This window comes from Plectropomus leopardus, chromosome 9 (assembly GCF_026936395.1).
Source record: "Plectropomus leopardus strain MGB_pleo_1.0 chromosome 9, ASM2693639v1, whole genome shotgun sequence".
Lineage (NCBI taxonomy): Eukaryota > Metazoa > Chordata > Actinopteri > Perciformes > Serranidae > Plectropomus > Plectropomus leopardus.
Genome location: NC_142184.1, coordinates 13,074,852 through 13,086,706, shown reverse-complemented (window position 1 = coordinate 13,086,706; position 11,855 = coordinate 13,074,852). Strand labels below are relative to the sequence as shown.

General features: G+C 40.5%; 1 protein-coding gene across 1 annotated transcript; it reads right to left on the bottom strand.

Annotated features, from left to right (window-relative positions):
* Positions 1-6,343: 6,343 nt before the first annotated feature.
* On the bottom strand, positions 6,344-10,939 carry LOC121947315 (dual specificity protein phosphatase 7-like). Its single transcript, XM_042492304.2, has 3 exons — positions 10,213-10,939; positions 9,093-9,521; positions 6,344-8,005 (listed from the first exon to the last, which is right to left on the bottom strand). Exons 1-3 carry the CDS (start codon positions 10,580-10,582, stop codon positions 7,695-7,697), a joined length of 1,110 nt encoding a protein of 369 aa, XP_042348238.1. The 5' UTR covers positions 10,583-10,939; the 3' UTR covers positions 6,344-7,694.
* Between the last annotated feature and the right edge of the window lie 916 nt (positions 10,940-11,855).

The following is an 11,855-nucleotide window of genomic DNA, read 5'->3' as shown; positions in this document are numbered from 1 at the left end:
TTAAGTGACAGACTCTTGGAGATTCCTGTCCTCTGTGCTCTGACATCATTATTTTGGACACCGATGTGTTAAAAGCACAGACATGCTCTTTGGCTCACTCCGCAGTTTTGTACTGTAAGCAACATATGGCCTTGTGTGAATGGCATACCAGACAGCAAGACAGTTCCCAGCACGGCCTCCTCTGTAGCTCCCGAGAGAGAACACATGACAGACAGATGACCTTTACTTGGTGTTGGGTCTAGCAAGACACGAGGAATGTCCCCTTTCATTCACTTTGCCACGGATTAAACTGCAAACAAACATCACCTTGTTCTAGTGCTTGGTGAGCGCGGGCCACTGTACATCACCGGATGGTGAAATTGGCCACGAAATGAGAGACTTCTGGTATTAACAGATGGCTGCCTTGCTCTGCCACTAGTATTCCATGTGGCTGTGCTTTACACATGACCCAGTATCCCACTTGCCAAAACTCACACTTTTCTTTCTCGTCCGAGGACATACATGTCTCTCAGAAAAGATTTATGTCTCACAGTTTGAAGGGCTGCTTCAGAACGATAGTATATCTGTAGTGGGTTCTTGGAGAGATAAGATACTTCCTGTTAGATGGCTGTAAGCCGAGCATGACTTGATGGATGTCCTAACAGCAGACATCTGAATCATCGCTGGTGTCAGCGTTGCAAATAAGATCACTAAAGAATACGACTTGAAGTGTTTTGCTGTAATTCGTTGTGTTAATGTTATTAAAGCTCAGCTTCTAAATGTGTCCTTCCCCTCTACGTCTGTGAGGGCCTGCTCTGTCTAACTTTGGATCTAAACTTATTCCATTACAAATATGGGGAAGAAGGAAGTATTGAAAATGGCTTCGATGTGATTCAACATTTCAGAGAGTCAAATGGCCATCCCCAACAACAGGAGATGAAATCACTGGCATGATAATAAATGCCATTCCAACACAGTTACAGTCCACATAGCTCCATGGAACGACGGCCAAAGGGAATTTCCATGTTTCATTGCAACCAGTAACTGACACTGACTTAGAAGAATTCAAAATGTTCATCGTCATTGCTGTTAACAAGCATAGATTGTAAATCTGTCCAGTGGCGCGACCAAAAGGTGGACCGTGGTCACCTTGATACAATTTCTGGAACCTCACTGGTGTCCCCTGGCAAAAATAATTGGCAACACTTCTGTCTTAAAGTAGCAGTGGCATGCACATTTTTAAAGGTAGTGGTATGTTGTGAAGTTATCCAGGCATCCATCGGTATCAGCCGTGTTGGCATAACATGTCAGGAAGGGGCTAAATGACAATTTTGGTGAGATTTTCAAAGCTAAAAATGGTTCTATGTGTACCCACAAGTCTCCCCTAAACTTCAGAGGGCTTGTTCCTCATAAATGTTTTGTCTTTAAAACCAATCTAATCCTTCAAATTAAAGCTGTATATTTGTCTTTTTAAAAGGACAACTGGGGTATTTGAAGCTGCTTTCAAGCCACTGTGTAACAGCATCCCCCCCTACTGTAGCGAGATAATGTAAAACACTGAAATTACTTTAGATTCCTACATTTTTTGACTATTTCCCAGTCATCTGAAGTTTGGTGGAAATGTTATACCAGGCCCAGTTTTTCTCCTGGTTGTGCTTGTAAGTGGCTAGTGCCTTATCTCAAGATATTCAGACACCAACATTATCAGCTCCTCCATCTTCTTTCTGCTCTGCGAACTGCTATTCAATCGGCCAAAATATGGTGGCCACCGTCAGAAGTTCAACATGGTGAATTCTGCACGATAAAGCAAAATGTGTGCGCGCTCATGTGGGCAGTAATCATTTTATACCCCTACCACCATAATCATAACCGCTTCCCTCTGCCACCTTCTCCTCATTGAAGTGACTGGAGGCGGTGAGTTACCATGTGGCAGTGTGATAGATTATTATTAGTTAATGAGACTGATAATCAGTATTTGAAACTGATATGCATTTACAGTGAAAATGAAAATCTTTCTGTCAATTTTTAGAATTTGGATTATCACAAACTCCAACACAAACATTTGTTTAAATGCCTTTGGAAAATGTTTAATCAAAACATTTTCAGTATCATATACAGCAAGTTCCCACAACTTTTTTTATAAGGTCAAGTAAAAAGTTAATTAAAAAAAATGAATAAATAAATATAGCTCCCTGAGGTTTTACAAAGTTAAAGTACCTCCCATGCTGACACTTTCTTTGGATTTTTTAATTAATTAATTTTATCAGCGATCATTAAAATAAAACCCCAAAACAGATAATCTGCGAAAAAACAAATATCAGCCCTGATAATCAACAGGGTTGATAATCTGTTGACCTCTAGTATGCACATCAGATATTTAGTAATATTAACTACAAAATAAGAATCTTAAGTATAGCAGTATGTGATTCCTTAACCCTCCACACATTGACATAGTTTTCAAACAGCCCATATACTACAACAGTTTAATAGAAATCCTGAAAGTCAGTCATGGTTTTGTGCCATCCCTATGAAAACTTTTGGGGGCACCATTACATATGGCTCTGTCTAAATGCTGGAATTATTAAGTGTCCTCTCTCAGAAATAAAGACAGTATGGCAAAGAGGACAAGCGCAGCAACCATGATGTCATCCCCTCTTCAGTGACATGATGTCAGAGACAGAATTCGGCAAAATGCTGAGATTAGGATTATTCTCCTCGGCCCTGAACATCTGCTGTAAACAAACAGAGTGAGAGCGCTCGGAGGAAAAATCCCTGCAGTAAAGATGTCAGTTATTCAGATGAGAGTGGCTTTTACTGCATGATGGCCAAACATTCATCCTTAATAGGATAATAGTGACCCTTTCAGGACTATTAGAACAATTATTATACGTCCATACAAAAACACAAATTAATTCCACTGAGACTGAAGGTGAATCGGGCCTCATTTAAAAGTCTGTATATTCAACGAGCTGAATAAATCGCAGTTATTGTGCATCAGAGGCAGAAGCAGCTGTGAAATTATTGTCAGTCATGCAGTATGCTAAGTATGTTCTCATAACCACAGCAGGTGTGAACCAGCTTTGACTGGCTTCTGCTCAGCCACACACACACACACACTATGCCTGCAAACAGACGCATGCCCCCTCCCTCCACCCCAACCCCGAGCTAAAATCCTGTCAGTCTCATGCACATCTGCTTCCCCAGCAACTTCTGCTGAGTAAGCACTGTGTTCGCCTCTGCTTCCCTTCATGGGTGATCATAACAGGACGAAAATACTCCACTTATCTGTCACACAAAACATATTGTGATGGCAAAAAAAACCAATTTGTGAATCATACAAACCATTTTTTTTCTATTTATGTAATTTGTTCTCAATGAAGAGTTTAGGGACTGCACTTTATTTATCAGAGTAGAGGGGTGGCTGGGTGGCCTTTTTTTCTTCTTCTTGTTTTTTTCTTTATTTTCTAATCATTACCCCCGGAGCTACAATTATTTACCTTAAGGCTCCCTAAGTGACTAGGGAAAATACATGACCTTTCAACCAATAACAATGTTTCATAATTTCTGGAGATATTTTAAAAATAACATGCCTTTAAAACCTCCTTGCAGGTATGCAGGTTCTTAAAGTATTTTAAATAAATACACAATAAGACCTTTTTTAAAGTTTAATGTCCCTCCCCGAAGCCAAATCAAAAATCACAACTCCCTTTCCAGTGCTTAAATAATTATCTGACATGCTTTTCCGTTTTGCGCCATCTGCTACCCTACCATACACAGTACAGTACAGTACCATATACAGTCACTTCCGTTAAAACGTATTTACCACAGTTCACAATTACTTACATGCGTGAGTTTCCCTCTGATTTTCTTGAGTAACCTAGTAACGGGGAAAAACAGGAGCTGTTAAGACCCCACACATTGCTTTTGAAGTTGGCAGCGGGACACAAAATGATTTATAATTAAAGCTCGCAAAAACTTAACTCTCAGGTGAGACACTCAGCTGGAGCCAAACAGAAGCTGCAAGGGAATCCCACACATGAACAGCTACTGTCTGAAGATAAGTGTTTGAGGGCTGCAATAAAAATAAGTATTTGAAAGTGTAAAAATATAAATCATCACTCTTGTAGTGTAGTACTGCCAATATACTGTAGATGCACAGTCCCAGTTACAGATAAGACGTCTGCGATTAATAGTTCTCACTCCCATCATCCCCAGGCACTGTGCTCCCATCTTTCATGCACTGCAGCTACACATTGCCTCAGCCTTTAACGTGGGTGTCTTTTCTAATCATAGGTTTGCCCTGCAGGTATGTGGCTAGCCGGGTTCAGTCATGCTGGAAAATCCATCACTCGACAGCTTTTATTATCACAACTGCAAAGTGTCGCTAGGCAAGTCTCTTCATGTGCCCTATTGCCGCGGTGAAAGTTGAAGATTTTAGTTTCAGCCGCCTTCTACAATATTCTCAGTCATCTCAGCCCCGCAGCTGGAGCTAAAAGTGTTTTAGTGCAGTATTTAAGTCATTAAATCCCAGTGTGAGTGTTAGTTATTGGGCCGTGAACTGCTGCACAGATCAACGACAGAACATTTCCCTCCACCTATTTTCTTCCCTGATTTCGAAAGCTTGGCCACAGTTCATGAATTAATTTCTTCAGGGAAGGGAATTCACTGCATCATTTTTCTGTCATCTGGTGAAGAACAGATGAATAAATCTCCCAGACAAGGTAGAAACATTACTTAAGCAAGCGAGCACTGACGGAGCTGGAACGAAGCATAAATCTGAGGTAACACTCAGAAGGGGAACACATATTTCCTCCAGCAACTTTGGAAACGTTCAGACTTTGCGTAGTCTAATCATTGGGTGATAAGGCACGGTATTTCTGTAACTAATTTTAAATGAAAAATTATTAGTATTATAAAATTTATTTTCTGAAAATGTTTCCAATTTTGCTTTTTCTAAAATTATTTTCGAATAATGCTTCCCTCGTTTTTTACAGCAATTTTCTTGTCTTTTTTGTCTAATTTCTTGCAATATGTGGGACTTGGGTCTTGCCAAGTTGGTCATTAATTCTTCTCCCCATGTTTTTAAAGGAAATCAAAAACCAATCTACTCAGGTTTCAAAGGGTCAAATAGCTTGTGAAAGGCATCTGCAGCTAACGAAAACTGATATTGATCCAGGTTTCAAAGGATTAAAGTCCCCCTCCACTCAAAAATGTGTTTTTCTTAGCTTCTATGCATTTACAATAAACCCATTGGCCCATTTGGCGACTTTCTCACTAGATTTAGCAACTTTTCAGACCCTCTTAGCGACTTTGTCTCTAAAAAGAGACTTAAGACAAATCTGACGACTTTTTCAGACCTTCAGGACAAAAAAGAAAAATACTTCATATATATGCTCCTTATGGTATCCTCAATCTATGGCTCTTCTGCTATCAGTCTTTCACCCTCTTTCCTCTTGCACTGTGTAATATAAGCACCATAGTTATCATGGTTTTCAGTTGTTTTGTGGAGGATTTTCATTGAATCTACTTCAGTTAAGCTTTAATGTTTCATTTAACTGGCTGAAATCTGAAATTTGCAGATGAGCGCATGACGTCAACTGGCAACTTCTGCCGACATCATCGGTAGTTACTTTCATTCCAGTTGGCCACAATAAAAGTTTTTAAGATTCAGTTTTCTGGAGACATACAACTAGAATTTAGTGATACATTAAAATAAATTTGGTGTTAATACTTCCTTCTTAAACTGTATTGTAAAAATGGTAAAAGTATGGCAGACGAATGTGAGTGCATCTCTATAAATGACAGCATGGATGTGAAGACATTAGAGCACTTTCATTTCCTCTTTTTTCGAAACAACAGATTGTATTTTTGGCTTTACAGGATATCACACTTTTGCCACTAAATGGTCAAATCATAACAGAGAGCAAAAACTATGTCTCGTGCTTCAAATGACTATTGCACAACACTGCTTTTGAATTTGGTCACTCCCCAAGTCGCAGAGGAGAGCTGTCGGAAGTATCTGCGGTGGAGTACATGCTGTGTCATCTTCCTCTTCCTTTAAGCGCAGTTTGACTGACTGGTAGTGGGTGTGTCTGCACTGTGGTACTGACAGATCTGGCCCTGTCACTTGTCTTTGTGTCAGAAAGCCTGTGGGAGACAGGAAGCCAGACTTCAGAGTGGACAGAAAACGGACATCTGACCACACCTAGAGCCTTGGGGCTGGACGGCACAGTCGCTACTCACAACTTTTTGACTTCTCAGAGCACTCTTAACTCATGATGAAACCACATAATCACTTTTGTTAAGTTTTATGAAAGTGTGCTGTCAGAAAAACTCTAAAAAAAAAAAAGACCAACAACAAGTATTCAAGTAAAAATATACAATATATTTGTTGTATAAACTTGTACAGAATGTCTTGGACATTTAGCTTTACATACACTATACATAAGGGTCAAAATAGGGTCACTTTCGCATCCTTCATGATTTTAAGAAAATGTCCCCCATGACAACCACATTTTATGTACATCTTTACAAACATACCAAACGAAACAGCCCTTGGATGCACTTTAAGAGGCCATGACGAGATACAGGTGCCTTGTATAAAAATCCCTGAAAATGTCTCTCTGTGAGGTAAGAACACATTTTTGTCAAACTCCTTTCATTCCCTCTCACACATCAAACTCACTCATTTGTTCGGAGACTGGCAAAAAGAGAACAGCTAATTACACATCATGTTTCCCTTAACGTTATTGTGCCACAGAAGCAAAAGTAGCTGCAGACTGAAGACTGTCAGGAGTAAAAAATAAGGTGAACATCCATTCCTTTACACACTGATTACTTACACTTTTGTTCCTCTCAATCGTGGCAAAAAACAGTCCTATGCACGATACCTCGGCCTGGTGACTCACATACAGATCAATTTTGTGTTAAGGTATAGCCAAGGCCTCAACAACAACAGGAAATGTGACCAAAAGGTTGCAAAAAAAGGTCCTCGGAAGAACATAATCACATGCAAATAATGCAATTATAAACAACAGAGTGTATAAGGGCAATTCTGGGGCATAAAATGTTTTAACTTTGATATTTAACACAAAGTGGCCACTCGATGTTGTATTTAAAGAACTATTTAACATCACGGTGATTACTACACATAAGTGAAGGTGAAAAATGCTTTCTGTGTTGCTACAAGTAAGCTGCAAACAGTCATCAGAAGAAAAACGGGACAATAATTCAAGGCCGGATTACTGTAGTAGCTTATTTCCCTCAGCTAGAGTACCATCAAAAACATCTCCGATTGGTCCCCAGAAAACATTCTGATTGGCCAAAGACTTTTTTAGACCATCAAGGCAATGATCAAAACAAAGAAATACATTAAAGTCTGCTTTACAGCTGGTGAATAACAAATAACAGTCAAGCAACAATCCTAAATTTAATAGAAAAGTTATGAAATGTCCTGCTATTATGGTCGCACGTGACCACTGATTAATGCCATGTATGGTGGGTAGCAAAAGTCATCCTTGTGTTAGGAATTAAGGCATTGAGACTGGATCTAATGGAGCATGTTCTCTGCAACTGTCAGATCAATGTTCCTTTTGGCGCAGGAAATACTGCAACTGACTTACTGCTTGTGTCAGCAAGATAGGCATCTGACAGAGAGAGAGAAACCTCAGAGACGCCGCAGGAAATGACAAAAAAAAAGGCTGCCCAATCGATCCTCATGTCGACTCCAGCGTGTCCAGCTGGAAGACGTTGTGATTGGTCGGTGTGGTGAAGAAGAGCTGCTCCTCGCTGGTGGAACGGTTATCACAGGGACTGTGCAGCCCCAGCGTCCTCTCAAAGTCCAGGAGCTGACCCATGAAGTTGAAGTTTGGGGAAATGTTGGACTTCTTCCTCTTGACAAAGTCATAAGCGTCGTTGAGTGAGAGGTTGAGTCTCTGCATTAGGTAGGCCACGGTGACCGTGACGGAGCGACTGATGCCGGCCAGGCAGTGGACCAGGATGCCACACTGCTTAGAGCGAGCCTCATCTGTGAGAGGAGGGAAAAAAACTACAGTCAGAAGAAAGTTGTTCTAAATAATGTAAACGGCCTGTTAAATCGGACGATGGCTTCCAGGTAGCCTCACTGTCCGAGTGGAACACTGAATGTCACAGATAATGAGTAATATGGTGCACTGCATCCACTTTTGGTGATGTCTGCGGTGGTTTGTAGCTTTTATTATATGATTTTGTTGTTAAGTGTTGTTTGTCTTTTTGAATGTATGTGTACTACTTATGGGACGCCAAACAAATTTGAAATTGTGAAATCGAATCTAATAACCTAAATCTAAGATTCTGGTTGGTAATTGACGGAGATAACCCAGTTAAAAAAGCTTCTGCTACTTTCTATTGACAGAGAGGCTGAGTTTACAGTGCACCTTGTTTATGGTTAGTTACACACCTTAGCAAACAACTGTCAACTAAAAGCTACTACGTTTGACTTGTGGTTTGACAGCGTTTGACATGTCGTGAAGCTGCATTCACACACAACACCGGAGAGTGGAAACAACATTTCCTTCCTCATTCTGCCTAACCCTTAGGAAACTAGATCATGATACACAACCATGCCAACACCAAACAAACAAGTGAACAGGCTGTGGTTTCAGGTGTAATCGTGACAAGAGACGAAGAATCAAAAGCGAAATTGAAACATAATGTTGCAGTGCCACCAAAAATGCAAAAATACAAACTTTACTTTCAAGATTAATGTGTCGCTTTGTATCAAAGAAATTCAGTGATGGTGTCGCACAACAGCTGATAACAGCCTACACGAAGGGAACGTTTATCATGCCTTGCAGTGTGAAACAATATTTGCATATGAAAATAACACCCCCACCTGTCCCACAAACCCACTCACGAACCACTTTACCAAACCACCATTGCCAGTAAATAATTTATTACATTGTTGTTATACATAATTAGCAAGCAATGACTTACTTAAAACTCACAGTCCACGTGAGTTTACTATACAGTGACACTCCTTGTGACAAAACAAACACCTACACACACTAAGAACACTTTATTGCCCAAAAAGTTTGAGTTTTAAGTTTAACAAAGCCGGTTATTAACCTACTCACCTATAAATGATATGGCCTCTGGGAAGAACTGGGACAGATTCTGACTCCAGTGGTCCGAAATGGGGATCTGTTTGTACCTGAAGTGGCCGTCATGCTCAAACATGTTGGGGAGATTGGGTGTGACGTTCAGGATGTACTTGATGTTGTACTGGCCCAGCACGTCTAGGTTGGTGGAGTCTTTGGCGCAGCCCAGGTAAAGATAGGGGAGGATCTGGACGGGGAAGGCAGGCTGATTGCTGGGGATGGGGCTCTCCTCCGACTCTGTGGCGCTGCTCGGCTCTCGATCTGACTCCCCATCGGAACAATCTGAGCTGATCCGCAGATTCCCAAAACCCAGGACAGACAGCGGAGGAGAGGAGCTGGGACAGGAGCTGTCAAGGAGGGTCTCACAGTGCTCTGGGTACTCTGTGTGAAACTTTACAAATCCACCTGGACAAGAGCCAAAACACAAATGAACAAAGTCACACTAACAGGGTTGATTCACTTAAAATATCAAAAGACTCACTGTATAAACTATTTATTCTAATCATATTCTACATAGCTAAAAAAAAAAAAAAAAAGGCTGCTGAGTGTTGACGCAGAGCTGTGTGTAAAGAAGGAGCTCAAGTTCCCCCCAAAAAGCACCATTCATGAAATGCATGCCTGTTCCTGCGAGAGCAAAACATGGCGCAGCCATTTTGGAATTTTAATTGAGAATCTCAGTGACACACAACACACAAACTTTTGAGCAGCTTACAAACCGCAGACCCACAACACAGGATGAACGCTTAAGTAACGTTAACAATTATAACGTTTGAACAAAACAAGAATGGAGATAAACGTCACTGTCTCGTTGTTAAAAACTCGGTATTTTAAAGTTTAACACATATTCCCGTTTAGGAATTAATGTTTCATTTAACAACGTCTTATCAATAAAGTCTTATCGGCTTTAATAGTTTTTTTTTTTTTAAAAATGCCAGTTTATGCAAATATTGCGCAAAATTCGCGTGATATTTAACGATATTATTGCGAAGTGACGTCATTTTCGAACGTTCTGAACTTAATTTTAACGTTAACAATGTTTTACATTTGAGTACAATTTCACTGTTCTTGACGTTAATTCGACTGCAGGATTACGTACCTTCCAGGTAATACGCCTTACAGCCGTCTTCCCACAGTTTTTGAAGAAGTAGACCCAAAACCGAAGCTGGAGCTCCGCTGTCCTGCCAGTCCACGGTGCACTCATCGTACAGGACGACCGTGTCCGTCTTGCACCGTCTTACGAACTTCTCTTTATCCTCGTGGTTGGGGATGATAGTCCGGATAGGTATGTTTCCCTTTTTGAACCTCCGGAGCATCAGCCCCGGTATGGCCAGGTTTATGGCGGTCTCTATGTGGGATGATTCATAAAGCTCATGTGAACGGCAGTCCAGCAGGAGCAGAGAAGTGCCTCCGGACTCTAACTCGAGTTGCAGCCATTCCACGCTTTTACTCGGCGTCACATTAGACATATCGGACTCAATATCATACTACATGCAAGCACAAACACTTACTACATGGTCCACCAGACGACGATAAACTACATTTCACCCGCAAAAATAAGAAGCGTTAAATGTTGCCCCGCCAGTGCATGGCGCTTCTGCTTGAGCGAAGAGATTTCCCCTTTTTCCTCTTCTCTATTTCCATCAGTCAGTGTGTCTGACCTGCCCCAGAGCTTCTGGAGACCTATGTACAAGTTAATGTACGATACACGAGTTGAAACGTGATTTTTTTACAGCTAAAAAATGTCTTCATCAACTTCAACTACTCCACATCGTACCAGGGTCCTCCATGCACGCTCTCGTTTTACCATTCCGATGCATGGGAGTTTTTTTTTTTTTTTAGTTGACAGTAGAGCAACTCAAGAGGGAGGAGTTTATTCCATATGATTTAAAGTCATAGTAGAAATATCACAAACTTTGGTATCACTGGGTCTCAACTGAATCATTTTCACAGTTTAAACGCTGTAATCATATTTATAAACCACTTCTTGTGATGTTATAGCAAAGTTATACAGACTTTTAGGGCTATAGTGATTGTTATCACTGACAATCACAAAGTGTGACTTTCAAAATTTTATTCACACTGAATTTGCTCTGTTCAATGCCACCAAATGATCTTGTTGTGAATTTGTGTAAGTTTTATTTATCATTCATTTTATCACTTAAATATTGCCATGGGTGGTCAAGGTGTGTCTGTGTTAGTGACACAATAATCTTGCACAATGTTTGCACAGTTGCAACGTGTCAAATGTTGTAATGTGTTATTGCAAATAACAGGCCACTAATATAGGCCTAATTAATATAATATTGGTGTGACGGGAACAAAAAATATGCAAAAAAATGCTATTATTATTATTATTACTAGTTCTAGTGTTATGTTATTATAGTTTTAGGGTGGGGTCCAAGCAGAAGATGAGATGAGTCGGCAACAGGGATGGTAAACTACTGTCATGTTATTCCATTATTGTTTAGAAAGCGGCGCTTACACTTAAATTATGTGTCACACTGGAGGCCGACGCTGTTGTGTTAAATGTCACGCCTCTTTTGCCCTGGGGATGCCGGCATGCTGTCTGAAATCACACTTTAGATTGACTTGATGCCACTGTTGTTTGATTCTTTGTAAAAATCTGAAGGCGGCGTTAAGATGGGACTTTGTTGTGGGGACGATCTGTGTGTTAAAAGGGGTATTGTGAACGTTGTATTGTCTCTCTATTTTATCACTTTTGAATATATTAATAAGTCG

Coding starts and splice junctions, on each gene's coding strand:
- LOC121947315 (XM_042492304.2), bottom strand. CDS start 10,582: ATGTCTAATGTGACGCCGAGTAAAAGCGTGGAATGGCTGCAACTCGAG. Junction 9,522..10,212: donor TAAGGCGTATTACCTGGAAG/GTACGTAATCCT, acceptor GCTCTTGTCCAG/GTGGATTTGTAAAGTTTCAC. Junction 8,006..9,092: donor AGAGGCCATATCATTTATAG/GTGAGTAGGTTA, acceptor CTCCTCTCACAG/ATGAGGCTCGCTCTAAGCAG.